At 53.9% G+C, this 18,291-nt stretch overlaps 2 protein-coding genes across 3 annotated transcripts in view; one reads left to right on the plus strand and one right to left on the minus strand.

The window, feature by feature from the left end:
• Positions 1 to 45: 45 nt before the first annotated feature.
• On the plus strand, positions 46 to 4,676 carry Kcnk15 (potassium channel, two pore domain subfamily K, member 15). Its single transcript, XM_013010715.1, has 2 exons — positions 46 to 328; positions 4,000 to 4,676. The coding sequence occupies exons 1-2, from the start codon at positions 46 to 48 to the stop codon at positions 4,674 to 4,676; spliced, it is 960 nt and encodes a 319-aa protein (XP_012866169.1).
• Positions 4,677 to 9,745: 5,069 nt separating this feature from the next.
• Rims4 (regulating synaptic membrane exocytosis 4) overlaps positions 9,746 to 18,291 on the minus strand; it is a 53,190-nt gene continuing 44,644 nt past the window's right edge. For both annotated transcript variants that reach the window (XM_013010815.1, XM_013010814.1), the window contains exons 3-6: positions 14,159 to 14,271; positions 13,837 to 13,938; positions 13,219 to 13,358; positions 9,746 to 10,189 (exon numbers count right to left, since the gene is read on the minus strand). In XM_013010815.1, the coding sequence (XP_012866269.1) occupies positions 9,971 to 10,189; positions 13,219 to 13,358; positions 13,837 to 13,938; positions 14,159 to 14,271 (574 nt within the window). In that variant the 3' untranslated portion in view covers positions 9,746 to 9,970. The remainder of the gene's footprint in view (positions 10,190 to 13,218; positions 13,359 to 13,836; positions 13,939 to 14,158; positions 14,272 to 18,291) is intronic.

The following is an 18,291-nucleotide window of genomic DNA, read 5'->3' on the forward strand; positions in this document are numbered from 1 at the left end:
GAGCCGCCGCCGTCGGGGCGCGCGGGGCTCCGGGAGAGGAGCGCCATGCGGAAGCAGAGCGCGCGCACGGCCGCGCTCGTCGCGTGCATCCTGTCGTACCTGCTGGTGGGCGCCGCCGTCTTCGACGCGCTCGAGTCCGAGGCGGAGCGCGGCCGCCAGCGCCTGCTGGCCCAGAAACGCGGCGAGTTCCGGAGGAAATACGGCTTCTCGGCCGACGACTACCGCGAGCTGGAGCGCCTGGCCCGGCAGGCCGAGCCGCACCGAGCCGGCCGCCAGTGGAAGTTCGCCGGCTCCTTCTACTTCGCCATCACCGTCATCACCACCATCGGTGAGCCGCGCGCGCGGCGCCTCCTCCGCCTGACCCCCCCAGCCCCCCTCCCCAGCCCGCCCGCCCCACGGGGCTGCCTGCCCACCTCTGCCCCTGCCCCGGGCCACTTTGGACGGGCAGCCCGGGCGCTGGGAGTCCTCCCTCCCCTCCCCCTCGCGGCTGATGGGCGCTGTCGGTCCACCGAGGCAGGGATGGGGGGGGCAGATGGACGCACGCACCGGGAGGGGGGGCGGACGACCCACCCCTGAGCTGAGTCCCGGCCCCCTGTCAGCCAGAGCCAGCGCTCCCCTGGGTGAACTTAGGCTGCTAATGGACCCATCTCAGGGCTGTGGGGAGATCGTGGTCCCCAAAGAGGTCAGAGATGCAGGAAGGTTCGGCTCGGGGCCTGGCACATAGAAAACAGAGTTGGCGTTTATACTCTGTGACAGCAGAGACCTTGTCTGTCTTCCTCACTTGCGCGACTTAATACATGCTCAATAAACAGTGGCTGAAGGAATGCCACGAACGTTGGAGCTCCCCCCGGGGGCCCCGGAGCAGCCCTCGGCCGGCAGCCTCTGCACGGTGGGTTGTTGCTGTGACTACCTCCTGCCTGGCACCCGCGAAGCCCAAGCGATAGAGAAAGGCAAAGCAGGCAAACAGGCTCCATCAGGGCACCCGGCTTGGTGCCAATCACCCAGGTGTCCCCTTGGGCTCCCACCCCTGATCTGGAAGCCGGTACCTTGGAGAGCGTTTCTCCGAGGGGCTGTCACAAGTGAATGGCCGCTGTGGACTGAGGGTGTGTGTGTGTGTGTGTGTGTGTGTGTGTGTTGGGGGAATCTGTGGTCACTCGGGCAGGTCTGAGCAAAAGGTAACAGTTAGTTGTTCAGCCTCACTGAATGGTTCCAGGTTCCAGGGAGGTCATGCCTGTAAAAGGTATGGCCTGGTGCCTGAAGCTAAGTAGATGCTAGTACTTAGTGTTCATTAGCAACAATAATTATTTGCCAACAATCGTCCTTAGCCCCCATTTAGCCCTTTTGCCTCTTTCTGTCCCTCTGGGCACCCTTGCCCCCTTATCTTGGCTTAGCCCGTCATCTTCCATCTTGTGGTGCCCACAGATACCTTGTCCCTCTGCCTCCTCTTCTGCCCTTCCCCACTTTCTTGGGAAGTTCCTGGGTTTGTCTTGCCTGGTCCCTTCTCTATGCCTCTCAGACAACCTGGGAAAGAGGCTCTGAGAAGAGACTGGGGTTTTTCCTTTTTATGGCCACTTGGGGGTGCTACCACCTGCTGTGTGGTTCTGTCTGCTTCAGCCAGCCTGGCACAGTCAGGCCCCGGGCCCAGGAGGAGTTGTGGAGGACAGTGGCTGAGGAGTTAGGGAGCATAGTGGTTCAGACCTCAGACCTTGGGACCGTGGGGCAGCTTCTGCCCTCTGTGCCTAACTTCTTTAACTGTAAACTGGGTTAATAATGGCAGCTCCTGTAGTCACAGAAAGGGCTAAATGAGACAATACACATGGAGTACCCCTGTGTTTGGTTATTAATTCATTTCACTTTCTGCCTAAACCAGGTCTACCTGAAAGGACCTGGGGAAACAGTGCTTCCTGTCTTCTTAGTACTAAAGCTTTCGTCTCAACTTGGTTTAAGTCAATAACTCTTCCTGGAGCTCTTAGTCTGTGTCTCGGTGCAGGGCACTGGTGAGTGAGGGGACATACAGAAGTGGCCACCTTGGCCCCTTCCCTCAAGGTACTCAAAGTCTGGTGATGGGTGAAGCACGCCCTCCTCCTCCCCCCACCTAGCAAATTGCTAGGGCCATGCCCTGGCAATATGGAGATACTGCTACAGGTCTTCAGATAGATGTTGTGTCCATACCCAATCCTGTTTTGGACTGGTTATTTTGAAGATGGAGTCTAGGGAACTTTTCTACAGGAGTCATACAGGCTTTGAACCACAGTCCTCCAGATAGATCTCAGCCTCCTGAGTAGCTTGGATTATAGGCATGACCCCTACACCCTGCTATGATGTACTTTAATAATATTCAGCCTACAATTTTTTTTCTTCTCCTTACTCTTTCCCTTGGCAACCTTCCTCTTCCCAGATAAGTCCCTATCTACCTTCATGACTTACGGTTTTAATCTGGACTCCATAATGAAAGAAAAGGTGGTATTTGTCTTTCTGAGTCTCCATCTTGTCTTTTAACCCATAAGTTCCTTTCCCTAGATCAAATATAGTTACTTCTTTCTTTTGTATCCTCCCAGCTACATTCTTGGCCTATACATGCCTCTAAACACAATACACGTTATATAGACATTACGGTACACACAGTCTTGTCTCTTGCTTTCTTTTTTGCTTGATATATTTTGTTGATGTTTTCCTATCAATCCCCAAAGAGCTCCCTCATTCCCCCCTGCTGTACAACAAGGCTGCTGCTGCTTCTTCTCTTTCTTCTCTTTTTTCTTCTTCTTCTCCTCCTCCTCCTTCTTTCTTCTTCGTGTGTGTGTGTGTGTGTGTGTGTGTGTGTGTGTGTGTGTATTGGTTACTGGGCCTGAGCACCATCCCTCAGCTCTTTAGCTGAAGGCTAGCACTTCTACCACTTGAGCCACAGTGCCACTTCCGGCTTTTTCTGCTTATGTAGTGATGAGGAATTGAACCCAGGGTCTCAAGCATGCAAGGCAAGCACTCTGCCACTGAGCCACCTTCCCAGCCCCAGCAAGGCTTCTTAACCTGGGAACTTCTGCATACTGGGTGGATTCTCACAAAGGGCACCTGTGGTCTAACTACAGACCAAGAGAAAATAAGGAGGCTGAAATCTGAGGATTGTGGTTCAAAGCCAGCCCAGACAGCAAAGATAAGAGTCTCAGACTCTTATCTCCAATTAAATCACAGAAAAAGCCAGAAGTGGTTGTGTGGCTCAAGAGGTCAAGTGCTAGCCTTGAGCAAAAGATGCTCAGGGACAGCATCCAGGCCCAGAGTTCAAGCCTCAGGCCTGGCAGAGAGAGGGAGGAGGGGGAAAGGAAGGGAGGGAAATGGAGAGACAGAGAGACAGAGACCAAGGAGCCTTTTACTTGTATCTCCTCTGTGTGGTGGTGGCCGTGGGGGACTCTGCTCTCCTTTTGTATTTCTCCCTGTTTCCCCTGCTTTATTAAATAAATCTTTGATAAACTGAAAAAGAGAACATTTCCCCCACCCTTCCCCCGATCCTTCATGCCCTTTTCTAGTTAACCCCTCTTCCAAAACCAAGGACTGGCAACCACAGGCTGGCGGTCTGTCTCCTTGACTGTGCTGTTTCCAAAATGTCCTTTCAAAGGGACCATACAGCTTGTCCTTGGGGAGGGGCTTGGCTTCTTCTGGGTTGGTTTTTGAGACAGAGTTTTCCTATGTAGTCCAGGCTGGCCTGGAACTCACCATTCTCCTGCTTCTGTCCCCCAAGTGCTGGGATTATAGGTATGTTCTCCACCATTCCCATGTGAGCAAGTTGTTTTTCCTTCTCCAGCAGGGGGGGGGCTCTTTGGGGGCTGTTTGCGACCTGGGGCAGCTGTGAATAACCATGCAAGGCTTTGGAGCCAGGAATGGCCTGATGGGACCCAGTGTTGAAGATGGTCAGCGCTGGGTCGGGCCTGGGGTATGGAGGGACTGGAAGGGACTGTATTGCCTGGGGCTGGGCGTTCACCAGATTCTCCCTGCTCCCTCCCCACACAGGGTACGGCCACACGGCGCCGGGCACGGACTCAGGCAAGGTTTTCTGCATGTTTTACGCGCTCCTGGGCATCCCGCTGACCCTGGTCACCTTCCAGAGCCTGGGCGAGCGGCTGAACGCGCTGGTGCGACACCTGCTGCTGGCGGCCAAGCGCTGCCTGGGCCTGCGGCGGCCACGCGTGTCCACCGAGAACATGGTGGTGGCCGGGCTGCTGGCGTGCGTGGCCACCCTGGCCCTCGGGGCCGCCGCCTTTGCGCACTTCGAGGGCTGGACCTTCTTCCACGCCTACTACTATTGTTTCATCACGCTCACCACCATCGGCTTCGGCGACTTCGTGGCGCTGCAGAGCGACGAGGCGCTGCAGAGGAAGCCGCCCTACGTGGCCTTCAGCTTCCTCTACATCCTGCTGGGGCTCACGGTCATCGGGGCCTTCCTGAACCTCGTGGTCCTGCGCTTCCTGGCCAACGCGGATGCGCCCGGCCGTGCCCCGCCGCCCCGCCGGGGGGCGCGCGCGAGCCGCCACCCAGCCAGGCCTGGAGGCGCCACCTGCATCTCCCAACGCGTCTGCCGGCTGGAGATGTGGGCCTGCGACAACCTGGGCTTCTCTCCCCCCTCCAGCCCCGTGGCAGTGCGTGCCATCCAGGCGGACAGACCCCAGGCGAGACGGAAGTCCATCTGACATCCATACCCAAGCTCAGTCCCACCTGGATGGTTCCCTGTGCCAGTACTGGAGCTTGGAGAGTGGTCAGGGAGCCTCATGGCTCTCTTCTACTACAAGCAGTTGCTCCTTGTCTCCTGCTTTCCAAAAACATATTCATACCATGTGATAGGAGCCAGGCACTTGGTGACTCACACCTGTAATCCTAGCTACTCAGGAGGCTGAGCTCTGAGAACTGCAGTTCAAAGCCAGCCCAGGCAAGAAAGTCCATGAGACTATCTCCAATTAACCATCAAAAAGCTTGAAATGGAGTGGTGTCTCAAGTGGTAGAATGCCAGCCTTAAGTAAATGAAACTAAGGGACCCTGAGTTCAAGCCCCAGTACTGAAACAAAATAAATAAAAATAAAAAGTGAGAAACGAAGGTAGATGGAGTTGATCAGACTCCAGTCAACCTTAGAAGTACAAGTTCTGGGTCCAAACTGCTTTAGGAAGATGTAGTCACATCAGCCTAGGAGAATTACTGCCTGGGTCCACGTCACTAGCTGGCCCATCACAGCTGAATCAAGCGGCTGTATTTCTTTTGAGGTATTTCTACCTTGCAGGGAAATGTACAGCTTCCAGCATTGGAGTCCATGGCCAGAAGCTCATACTGGAAGAATGACAGAAACAGACTGAACTGTCTACCTACTGTCCGCTGTTTATGGTGGACAATCACTGCATTATTTAAAAGAACTGCCCCCTCTGTGGTGAATGATTGTCCCCGCCCAGAAAACTGTTTGTCCTGGGCCACACCTACTTCCTGATGAAGAAACCTGGCTGAAAGCTTGGAGTCTTTCAGGCCCCACATTGCTGTGGACTAAACCTCATGCTACAACCTGCCAGTCACCAGCAATGTACCCTGCAATCCTCATCGACTCTGTCTGGGCCTCAGTTTCCACATTAGTAATTAGATTACGTGGTTTGTCTGCAACTCTGCTCTCTCCTGGACATCTCTAGCAGGATTTTCCAGGACAGGCCTCCTAGGGGGTATTAACGAAGCCTGAGGTGGGGCATCCAGGGGTCCTCACCCCTGAAAACACCAGTATCCCTGTGTCCCCAAGTAGACTCATCTCAGAACAAAGCAAGAGCAAGCCAGGTTAGAAAAGCCAAAAACTTTAATTTTCAACATGAGCTACATGGTCATGAACACGATGTGACCCACAATGCAATGCGACCTGCTCCAACCCAGGGGGCCCCAGAAACCCTCCCTCCCTGAAGGCCCAGGGTGGGCTCCTGCTCCTGGAGAGGACCTAAGGGAAAGGTGGGGTGGGTGGAAGGAGGCCCAGCCTGAGGGCCCTCCTGCCCCCTTGCAGGAGGCGGTCTAGAGCAAGAGGGTGCCGAGGTAACACGTAGGCGCATTTCCAGCCTCCACTCAGCCCTCACAGGTGCCCTGGGTAAAATGAACAGCAGCAGCCGGGCCCTTGGGGGGTTTATCACGTGAGCTTGTGGACATGACATGACACTTTCCATCCACAGAGGGGCTGCTCTGCAGATGTGGCCCTCCCAGAGGGCAGAGGAACCATTACAGGGGCAGGAGGGGGACTCGGGCCCCTGGGCCTGGCACAGCAGTGCTGCTCAATAAATAAATGCAGGTGACCTTGCCTGGTGCAACAGCTGTGCCTTGGGAGGGCATGGGGCGCTGCGCTGTTTCTGAACCCCAAAGCACACCAGGAGCTCCTGGTTGGAGGAACTGAGAGGTGAGAGGCAGGAAGCACATAACCACCCTGCTAAACTGTCTGGTGACCTGGGTGAAAGAGCAATGGACTCTGGATTGCTGGAGACACACATGTGGTCCTGGTGCAGCCATGCTGACGGGGCCTTTGCAAGCGCTTGCTTGTCCTGGACCTCCACTGCCCACTCCTGACAGCAGGGCTGACAAAGAACTAGGACTCCCTCCAGCTTCTTCCCTGGGGCTCCTGTGAGGGTCAGGGCACAGCCCGGCAAAAGCACGGTGCAACAGAAAGTGTGGAAAATACTGCCAGTGGCTGGGCCTCACTTCTGAAGGCCGGAGGGATGAGGATTTTCCTAGATGGGGCCACACCCCAGACCACCCCCCCCCAAAACACACACACAGCTCAGCCTCAAACCATTTCTTCACACCCTCTAGCTGCTTCTAGTCGAGTTATAGCTCCAGGACAAGACTCCCCACCCACCCGTGATACCCTAGAGCAAATCCCGTTGCCACAATCAACTGAGGAGACCCCAGTCCCCCTGGCAACTCCCTTCTCCAAGTCCCAGCAGACACTGGTCTGGTAGATGGACCCAGGCAGGAATGTAGCGCCCAGAAAACACTGATGGTGGCAGACAGATTAGGGCCCAGGAACAGAGTCTGCACTGCAGGAAAGAAGTGCAATGGAGCCCCTAGTTCTGCTCCCCGTGGCTCAAGCCCTGAAGGGCCTTGAGCCCATCACTTCCTGCTTTGAGCTCTCATTTCTTAACCTCTCGGGGGCTACAACTTGTTCTGCTCATACTTGGTGGGGCGGGGGGGGGGCACTAGGAGACTCTAGGAGGCTCTGAAGAGATGGAAGAAGGGCAAGATGCAGTCCCTCTTACCCCTCCCTGGCTCCAGCTCAGTCAGATGCAAAGAGACTCAGGTTGGGGTGCCACTGCATCCCCAGGTGACCCCAGGGTGGCTCTTCCCAGGCCTGGCATCTGTAAAATGGAAATGGACTAAAGGTCTCCCAGGCCCCCAGTAAAGAAAAAGTGCTCTGGGGGACAGAAAGTGGAGAGAGCCTCCCCTCCCCCATGCCAGCCTGCATGGGACCTCTACCCAGAGACAAGAAAGAATTCTCCCAGAGACCCCACCCTCTCTGCCCCTTTCCTAGTGGTGGAATCTGAGCTTAAAGTGTCCCCAAAGCTTGTGGTGAAAATAGTGGCTTCCCTCCTGACACCCCTCTCTTGGTGAGGACAGAAATGGTTCCTACCCCCCACGGTCACGGCCCCTTGGAAGGAGAAGCACAAGCTCACGATGATGATACGAAGAATCAGGGCTCCAGCCCCCACCCCACCCCTCCAGGAGGTGAGGGAGATTTCACAGAACGAACACAAACGTCAATGAGGGGGATCCTGGGCACCACCCCCAGGGTGTTGTTATTGCTTTGGAGCGTTCTCAGTCTCTGCCTCTCTTGAGCTCTGTGTAGTCGCAGATGCTCCAGGAAGGGCTCAGGCTGAGAGGACCAAGTCAGAGCTGAGCCCCCCACCCCCCTTCACCCTGCTTGGGATGCCCAGGCTCTGCCCCACTCCTGCACAACTACAGCAATGATGCTGGAGAGAAAAGGCGCTCTCTTGGCCCAAAATATTCCAATTAGTGAGTATTAAACAAGCAGCAATCACACTGGTTAAAAAAAAAAAAGTAGGGGAGATGCTGACTATAGCCTTTGATGGGGGCCCACTGGAGCCCTGCTCCCTCCTCTGGACCCTAGCCATGGCGGAGCTCAGAAGAACAGCTGGCTGAGAAGAGTCCATCTCCATCTCCCCTTCCCTGGGTACCCAAGAGGCTGCATGGAGGTGACAGAACTCCATTAGAACATTAAAGGTCACCCAGGGATTAGCCGAGCTAAGGGACTGGGAGAATTTCTAAGTGGAAAGAATCCCTGGTGGACCAGGAGTGAAGGGCCAAACAGCCCAGGTCTCCTCTGTGGAAAAAACGACGCTCTCTAAGGCCAGCCCAGGCCCTCTCCTCCCGGCCCAGCAACTCTCAGAGGTGCCTTGTAAGGAAAACCAGGGCCAAAGATAAATCAGAACAGTGAGTATCATGGGGATGTGGGGTGGAGGGGGAGGGAGGGTATACAATCCTACAGGAAAGGGAGAAGGAAGGGGAGGAAGAAGGGCTGGCCTCCGCAGGCTGCCTGGTCCAGCCCAGGCCAGCCAGAGACTGCAGTCTCCTGGAATGTATGGGGTTTCCTCTCCCCACCCCTGGCTTGGGACTTGGGAAAAGACTACTTCTGAGCTAAGAATAGGCCCCAGGATGTGAACACTAACTACCTAGCTAACCTGGACTACGCCCTACACAGCAGGGACTAGGTGAAGAGGATGGCAGGCTGGTGGTGCCTCCTAGGGGAGGTGGCAGAAATGTGCTTCTATAAAGAGGGGCCAGCCTGCCACCTCCGGCATGCAATAAGGGTTCCCACAGGTCCCAGGGAGGGCCGTGGGGAAGGCAGCTACCCAGGCCTCCCGACGGACGCTCAGCTCCGCTCTCCCACTCCTTCCCCCCACCATCTCTCCTGGAGCCAAGGTGACTGAGGCCAGGGCATGGGTTCTGCCCTTAGTACAGAATAAGTTATTTAAAAAGACTAAAATAGGGAGGGGGGCTCGAATGGCTCCCCACTCTCTTAGCCTGGAGGCAGAGGGGTAGACAAGATGACCTTTGACTTCATTCACAAAGGAGTGGCTCTCCTATTTGCCTTACTTTGGCACCACCGGTCCCAACCTCAGTTTTCCTCAGCCTTCCTTCTGTAGCCTCACAGGTCCTCAATGCTGAGACAGTGAGCTCCCTGGGTGTGGGGTTCTGGAAACTCAGGGTCCCACAGCAATTCTCTACCAAAACACAAGTGACACTGTCCTTTCCGGGTCCTAGACCAGCAAAGCAAGGCACCCTGGGAGTCTACCAGCTTCAGACATCTCCTTTCCTTTGGTCCCTGCTGGCCCCTGGCTCCTACAACCACCAGGAGAGGGGCAGGCAGGAAGGGATGGACAGATGGACTCAGACAGGCTGCGGCAAAGCTCCTTCCATGGGCAGGCAGAGGGAAGCCAGAGCTCCTCTTCAAGTAGGGGGCTCCGGACCCCCGGGAGCTGGCTCCGGATCCTTGCAAAGCTGCCCGTCAGCTCCAGGGCAGGAGCAGCTGCCTGACCCCGGTGCCGCAGGAAAGACACTTGCTGGTAATTGGCACCATGGAGATGGCCGGCTGGGTTCTGGACTTGGCTCCGGGCAGCAAGCTTCCAAGGAGGTGATAGGGGGTCGGGTGGGACAGTGTTGGGGCGGGTGAGCGCATTGCTCACCCACCTCAGTCTTTCTCCATTCGCAGCCAAATCCACCAGGTCTACACCGGCCAAGTCAAAAGTGCAGCCAACCCATAGGGAAAGGGAAGGTGTCAGGGGTATGAGGCAAAGAGGGGTGAGGAGGGGCTCCAGGGGGGGCAGGTCTCCCCATTCCACTTCCCCACAGTGGGGGAGAACCCCATCCTCCTCTGTCCAATGTGCCTCTGGGACTGGGGTCCCAGGTCAGGGCTGGGCAGTCTCCAGGCCATCTTGGGGAGCCCTTCCCCCATCCCTGGCACTAAGATCGCTCACCACAGGGCCCTACGGTGCTCTCCAGGGACAACTGGGATGCCTGCCGGAGCAGGGGACCTGTGGCTGGGTCCACCATGGAAGAGGTGGGGAAGAGCTTGTACCAGCCCACGGCCAGGGTGGTCAAGTCCAGCTCCTCCAGCAGCACGCGGGCCACACCCATGAACTGCTTCCGCTCCATCCGCCCGTAGTTTCCCCACACGATCACCTGTGAGGCAAGAGACACCGAGTTCAAGACTGGTCCATGCCTCCCACAGACCCAAGGCCAGAGCCTGGGGTCCCCTTGGCCAACTCGCCTGAATCCTGTAGACTCTACCTCCTTAAAATAGCTCTCAATTCAACTGTATTTTTCCTGGCTGCTATGTTCCTGTGACTGCTGGCCAAGATGTCGGGTTTGTATCTTCAGTCTTGTCCTCTTGGTTCCATCCTCCACGCACCCTATCTTTGAACCTAAGCCTTAAAGGATGATCCCACATCAGGAGTCGCATTTCCCCATTGGCCCACTGCTTCTAAAAGCTCCAAAAACCCATGAGGAACAAAGTTTTACCAAGTGGCTGACATGTTAGCCTCCTTTCTCCATCTAATTAACCTTTCTTTTCCTCCCTCCCTCCCCGCCCCCCACCTTTCTTGTTGGTCCCTGAGCTCTTTTGCTCAAGGCTAGTGCTCTACCACTTTAAGCCACAGTGCCACTTCGGGTTTTCTGGTGGTTCATTGGAGATAGGAGTCTCTAGGGGGCTTTTCTCCCTGGGGCTGGCTTTGAACAGCGATCCTCAGATCTCAACCTCCTGAGTAGCTGGGATTATAGGCGTGAGCCACCGATGCTAACCTTGTTTGTGTAGGGCCATTCACTGTCCTGGTTACCAGAGGACAGTTCCAGTGAGTAGCCTGTCTAGCTGCAGGACTCTCCCTTGCTGTCTTGTGACTCCGCTTCTAGCTTTGTCTCCCTTTACTGAGGTAGGCTGGCTCAGCCACTCAACAGAGCCTGGTGGCTTGAAACATGGCCCTCACAGCCTCGGAGTCTGTCACAAGACTCTAACTGACTCTGGTTCTTTTGTGCTTTTTGGTGTTGAAGAGGGGATCTCACTGTGTAACTTAGATCTTGAATTTGAGATCCTCCTTCCTGTCTCTGCCTCCCAAGTGCTAGAATTACAGGCACATACTACTATGTCTAGCTCTCTGCCTGTAGGTTTTTTTTCTTTTAATATATATTTTCTCTATCTCTTAAGTAGTTGGACCAAGGAGTTATCCCTCAATAAATCAGTTTATGAGTACAATGCATCCTGATCAATATCACCCCTTTCTTTCATCATTCTACTTCTCTCCCAACCCAACCTTTCCCCTCAATTTTGCTAATCTCATGCACTGAATATGACAACCTCACTTAGCCCAGTGTTTATGGTTGTAAATGGAATGATATCAGATCAGCTGATCTGAAAGGATCAAAGGAGGGAGAGGATGCCAAAGTCCTGGTAGGCTGTCTGCTGCTTTTTAACCACAAAGAGGGCTGGCTAGGGTCTACTGCGGGTCTCACAGGGACACTACTATACATAGAATGAGCCCATGTCACAGCTGTCATTGTCTAAACTGAGGCACAGAGAGATGACATCATCAACTCAGGCCATCAGGACTCAACTAAGTCCTCAGTGCTCCTCAGGCAGCTGGTGAGCAGCAGATTCTGATGTACATATACAAGTGTTTTCACTGGTGACATGGGCTAACCTGTGTCCCCATAATTCATAAGCACTAGGACCTCCAAGTGTATTTGGGAACTGGGCCTTTAAAGAGGTAATTAAGTTAAAATCAGGCTGTTAGGATGGGCCCGTCTGTTCTGATTGGTGTCCTCAAACAAGAAGGTAATTTAGTAACAGAGAGGGAGAGAGAGACTCGGGGTGCCACACATGGTAGGTCTGCACCTAGCGTAAGGACCCAATCCATGTCAGTGTTCCGTTTCCATGTCTTCTCTACATCCCAAGGGCCAGAATGCCCAAACTTCCATCCGGCAGGCAGCACCCAGCCCTGGTGGTCTTCTGGCCATTTTCTATAGTGTTTGAATACTTTCAGGCTAGCAGGGGTTTCCAGGCAGTTTTGATAGCAATAGAAATTAATTCACCACCTCCATCCCCCCCAGCACACACACAGAATACATGACAAAAGTGCCCACAATGTAATACCCACCTTAGTAAGAGCAATAAACATCTCATTTTTATGCCTTTTCCCCATGGGGCTAGGGATGGAACCCAGGGCCTCATGTCTACTGTCTATCTGAGCAAGGACTTTCTGCAAGCCATGTGCTCAAATGCCCCATTAAAAAAATGCTTCTTGAGACCTACTAAAATTCACTTTACAAGTCACAGTGGTTCTCAACCCACAGGCCAAAAATCTCTGCCCTAGATAGGATCTGGGTTTCCCACATTCAAAGACTCTGTGGTGGCAACTTTAACCCCCTGGCTCCGTTCTCACGGCTTTTCCCTGGTTGGAATCAATGGCAGAAGCAGACAGAGGTGCCTAGGTAGCAGCTGAGAGCAGGTACAGGGCTCTCATGGGCATCACCTGTCTGACCTGCACTGCATAGCTCTTTAGCTCCAGCCAGAGTGACCATCAACACCTTCGTAACAGCTGGAAACAGACCCTTCTCTGCAGGCCTCAACAGACTCATGCCATTACTGGGGGGGACCCAGGGCAAGCCCCTGGCTCCAGAGGTTGGTGATGACAATGATTGTGACATCTATTTGGAGAACATTCACTGCAGGCCAAGCTTGTAGGAACTCTTTTTATTTTTTATTTATTTTTGAGTCTTGAACTCAAGGCCTGGGCACTGTACCTGAGCTTCTTTTACTCAAGGCTAGCACTCTACCACTTGAGCCACAGAGCCACTTCTGGCCTTTTCTGTTTATGAGTACTAAGAAATCGAACCCAGGGCTTCATGCATGTTAGGCAAGCTCTCTACCACTAAGCCCATTCCCAGCCCCAGTGGGAACTTCTCACCCCAGCACCAGTACACCATTGTCATGGTAATGCCATCAGGCAAATGCTATCTGTGCCCAGTTCTCTAGATGAAGAAGCAGAGCTCAGAAGGGAGCTTGCTCACTCGGAAAGGGGCTTGCACACAGTGGCACAGGAAGATGTGGGCTTCATTCCCTCTAGGTGAGGCCCTTGGACACCCCTACCTTGATATCACACACACACACACACACACACACACACACACACACACACACACACATAAGTGACCCTCACCTGCAAGACTTTGCCCTGGGGACTCTCAGGAAACAGCAGCACCTGGTTGTACAGCGGGTCCAGCGACTTGCGAGCGACTTTGGTCTTCTTCTTGGCAATGCAGACGCCATTCTCCAATAGGTACGCCTTGATGTAGGCCGCTGGGGACAGAGGCCATTGGGCAACATTCTAGGCTGGCCCTCAAATGGTGGACAAAGGGCACCACAGAGAGGGCCACCACCGACTACTAGGGAAAGGATGCCGGGAGGAAGGGGCCTGTGGCCATTGGGGCAGGCGGCAGGGGCACTTCAGTCCTGCCCGCCTCCTCCTCCCCTTGCTCAGTTTCACCCCTGCCTTACATACTCACTGCTGATAACCCATTCAACACACGCTTACTGGGTGCCACTGGTAAACATGGTAGATGCCCTGCCTCCCAGGAGCTCAGCCCAGGGCGGAACCCATAAGGTTGACAGACAGGCTCAGCTGGGATCCCAGACAAGCCTTAAACCACCCATGGAAGACACTGGAGTTGGGGCAGAGGGTTTTCCATAGCTAGGCTGCATCCTCTCTCTCTGGATGCCCCTCAGGATGACCTCCCGGCCTCCACCCCTGCCTCGCAGAGGGGAGCGAGGCCCTCACCTGGCAGTGTCTTGGATCCTGGCTTGGCCGTCAGTCCCCGAGCCTGGATGATGTCAACTTCTAGCTGACCATTGCGCTCCTGCAAGCCGATCTCCACATCCCCTGAAAGGGGGAGCAGAGATGAGCATGGGGGACTGCTCGAGGCGTGCACAGGGCTCCTTCCTCCTCTGAGCGCCTTTCACCAGCCCCAAGGAGACCAGAACCAAACTCTGAAACCTGAGCCTGGGTTCTGTCGAGGGCTTGGCAGTGTGAGCCAGTGCTCAGAAGAGGGGAAGGGGAGAGAGATGCAGGGCCCTCGTCCATGTGTCCCTGGGGCACTTACCCATGGGGGTGGTGGCCAAGGTCTGGCGGCCCACAAACTGTGCTGGTCCCATGCTGCCCAGGAAGTCACTGAACTGAGCATCTGATGCCAGGCAGACTCCTCCATAGTTAAGGCTGAAAGATGAAAAGATACAACAATACAGAGGTTCCCAGGGGCTGACAGAAGTCTGGCAGGCAGGTCCAGAACGGCCTCCACTCCCTGGTGCTCCTGCCCGCACTCACCGGCAGCCTCTGGTTTACCTCCAGGAAGCAGATAGGCTGACCTAACCTCTTGGGGTGGCTGTAAGAATCATGGGAGACAGGGGTTGTCAACTGCTGGCTCATGTGGCTCAGTGCCTTGATATTCCAAGTGTGGTCCGGAGACTGGAGCTAATTAGAATCCCATCCCATCCACTACTGTGCCCTCCACTACTGAACACGAAGCCCAGACAACCACTGTGCCCAGGGGTTTGAGGCACCAGGACAGCAGCTTCAGACCCCAGGGTGTGCTGTGCTGCTGCGTAGCTGCCCAACACACACTCCCCTTACTTTGATAATGAGACCTCAAATTTCCTTTGAGTTCTCCGTGACTATAGTGGGGAAGAACAGACCTGGGTTGGCCGACAGCTCTGTTGGCCAATCAAGCCATCCTTCCCCTTGGCCAGCGGCTGGCTCAAAAGGTGGACATGTGGCCCGATTCAGCCAACAAGAATCTGGCCTGGAAACCGTGTGAAGTGTGGGGCATGTGAAGCTCCAATTCCCATCACAGGGGGTCCCAAGACATAGACCTGGAGCTTCTGGTGGTGGAGAGCCCAGGGATGAAGCCATCAGACCAGTGGCATTGTATGAGGCCCTGGATCAAACTTTGCCTGAAGCAAGTTCTTTCAGAATCTCCTCCTTCAGGTTATAGAAGTCAATAACATCAATTATTATTTTGTGCAATATAGTGCTCATTAGTTTCTCTCCCCCCATCTCCCATTTTACCTCTTCATCTCTTTCCAACCTCTATAGTGGAAACAATAATGCTTCCTTCTATAGAGTCCCTTCCAAGTATGGAATGAGAAGAAGCACCAAGTACCATGCCCAACCAGAATTTAGGAGCAAGACATTGACAATCTATTTTCTCCTCTAGTCCTTATCATAATGACAGGAAACTGACTCTAGCTCTTCCACCATTGCTCAGATAAAAATCACATTGGCCTAGCAAAAATGGTGAGCCTGACCTCTGGGCAGAGATGATGGATCCAAGGAAACTGCCTAACCCAAGCTAGCTCCAGCATTTCCACTCTCTGGGGAGTAAAAAGGAGAAGGAGGATCCCAAAGACTAAAAGCTGAAGACTGACTGTGTGATCTGCCTTTGCAAAAAGCCCCATAGACTCTACTAGCTTCCCACCCGGGGCTGCTCAGGTTTTCCCTGGATCATATGAGACATCCAGCACTGCCAAGAGATCCTGTTTCAGTAGCACAACTTGACACTTTTGAGACAATTACTTTTCACTGCCCTACTGCCCCTGCCCAGTCCAGTCTTGTCCTGTGCGCAGGGAGCTGCTGACAGCTACTATTTCACAGCCCAGATGACCCAGGAGGATGCAGAGACAGGAAGCTTCATCTTCTTGGCGGTTTTTTAGCTCCAAATCAAAGAAACAGACTTGGAAAGATAGGTACAAAGTCAGAAGGTCCTGCTCCAAGCAAAGGCAGCCCAAGCCTGGGAGAGCAGAGGCAGTCCATGAGGAGGGAGGGAGGGGAGCTGCTGGAGGGTTTCCAGGCAGGTCTGCAGTCTGGTTGTGCTGGTGGTGCTGGGGGTGGGGGTGTCCGAGAAAATCCCAGACAGAGTTGGGGAATCTGAAAGCAAAAGGGTTTTTGTGTCACCTTTCTCAGTGGGTGGAGCTGAGGGAAATGGCTAGCTGGGTGTCTGGTCAGGTGATCCTGGCAGTCTCTGAGGCTGTGTCTGTCCCTCTTTCTAGAGAAAGAGCTGCAGAAGCTAGTAGTCTGAGCAAAGAGAAGTAGCTGAGCTTAGAGAAGCAAGGAGCAGACAGTAACCACAGTCCAGAAGTGGAATGAAGGGTGGGGCCTGAGCCCTTAAACCCTGCCTTCACGGGGCCAGCCGCTCGGGACTAATCCAACATCACTGACAGCTCCACAGGTATGCCAGGCACTGGAGCCATTTGATTCACCTGAAGCTTTGAATGGTCCACGCCTCCCACCTCAGGTCTCCATCCCACCCTCTCTGGACGTCCTCTGAGGGTACCCAGGATCCACTCTGTAAAGAGGATATGGGCTTCAAAGGCCAGAGAGGTGGAGAGATGGCTCAGCCCTGTGGGTTCCAGGACGCAGAAGGAGCCCGAACTCCAAGGCAGAGGGAGGCCTTGTGCTGCCAGCCTGAAATTGAAAGTTTCCTCCAACATCACCATTGTCTGCTCCTTGGTTCCTGGTAGGGTGTGAGCAGACAATGGGGAACTGGCAGGCCTGGTAATTAGCAGTAATTGTTTCTAATATCTGGGCGGCTGCCTGATTTCCCATCCCAGGGTGCCTTGCCAACTGCCAAGAAGCCAGGCTGGCACCCCGGAAAACCTTGGGCGTGCGATCACATTCTCTGTGGGGCTGGAGGAAGCGGGGATGGTGTACTTGGTCCCCGCTGACCAGAGGGCCAAATGCATCAGAGACCCCGGCCCCCTCTGGGAGCTTCCCTGGAGTGGGAACAAAGGCAGAGGCTACAAAATCAGACCTGGCTCTCTGCCTCAGTAGCTGCTCAGACAAGTTGCTACTGCCACTGCCCTTCAGTCATTGCGCCTATCTGTCAACAAGATCGCACAGTGACAGCCACTGAAATGCCCATGGCTTGTGGTGCATCACTTTCTAATGTTTCAAAATTCCCTGCTGACAGGATCCATTAACCACAAGTACCAAATTATGCTGACTTGCAAAGTGTCACATATATGTCCTTTTGTGCAACAGGAGTTCAAAAAGTGTTGACTGTCAAACCCTACTGCTGCTCTCAACCTGGAAGAATAAAGGACAATGATTGAGACTGGACCTTTAGCATAGTCTGAAGCCTGGCTTCTAGGGCTGTGCAATCTGGGGCAGGTTCTCAACCTCTCTGAGTTGCAGCGTCCTCCTATCCAATGGGACTAAATAGTAACTGCATTGCTGAATTGCTGGGGCTGATTCTTGAGATACCTCCGGGCTCAACCAAGAGCAGCTCCTGAATGAATCGAGGTGGGTCATGGTCTACTGGTCCCTTCCTGAGATCTCCTCCACGCTGTCTTGGTGCTTCCATGGCATTTCTGGTTCCAGACCTGTTAGGCAGGCGGGCATCTGGATGCCTGCGACCAAGCCCAGGCCATCTGGGGTGACGTGGACAGGGAGGGTGGCAGCAGCTGGGGCTTCTGGAGATGAAAGCCACATGGGCAGAGGCAGAACCCCGAATCAGGATTATACCGTGTTCTGCTGGCTTTTGATTTTGTCTTAATGGCGAAATGAGATTTCCTGCATCTCAAATCCTGTTAGTTTTGTTTTGTGGGGCTAAAACCCATTTGTCTTTTATTATTAACCTTTGAGCGGGGGCTGGCTCCTGGCTTTTCTGTGTCCTGGATAGTTAGCGAAGTAATTGGATTACTTGCAGGTTCTATGGCCATTGTCTTTTCCAGATGAATCCCCAGTCTCACTGGCATCAGAAATTAAAAGGCCACACAAGCCTGGTGACTATGCCAGGCTATGGTCTTTGGGAGTGTTAGGGGAGGCACAGAATGGAAACACAGAGGGTGAACAAATGAAGTAGTGGTACTCACTAGATACTATGTAGAAAATGGGTGAGGATGGGAGGGTAAAACTGGGAGAGAGCGAGGGAAGGGGTGACATTGTCCAAAAAGAAATGTACTCTTTACCTGACTTATTCAACGGTAAACCCTCTCTGTACATAATCTTTATAATAATTTTAAATTTTAAAAAATAAGTAAAAGGTGCTAGGAGTTCATGGGCTCCCTGTCTGCTTATTCACGTCCTTCCCCGACCATGGTCACCTGGCCACTTGCCACACCTAAAGTGCATCAAGTTCTACTGCAACACAAGATCTGCTGCTATCTTAAAAGTACTGTGCAATGCAAAATCCAGCAACAAAGATCACAGCGCGACGATCTAGTAAATATGGCGGCAGTA

Source organism: Dipodomys ordii, unplaced genomic scaffold, assembly GCF_000151885.1.
Source record: "Dipodomys ordii isolate 6190 unplaced genomic scaffold, Dord_2.0 Scaffold13, whole genome shotgun sequence".
NCBI classification, from domain to species: Eukaryota; Metazoa; Chordata; class Mammalia; order Rodentia; family Heteromyidae; genus Dipodomys; species Dipodomys ordii.

Bases quoted from the DNA above. Each gene is read 5' to 3' on its own strand.
- Kcnk15 (XM_013010715.1), top strand. From the start codon at position 46: ATGCGGAAGCAGAGCGCGCGCACGGCCGCGCTCGTCGCGTGCATCCTG. The intron at 329-3,999 runs GTGAGCCGCGCG...CTCCCCACACAG, and splicing joins CACCGTCATCACCACCATCG to GGTACGGCCACACGGCGCCG.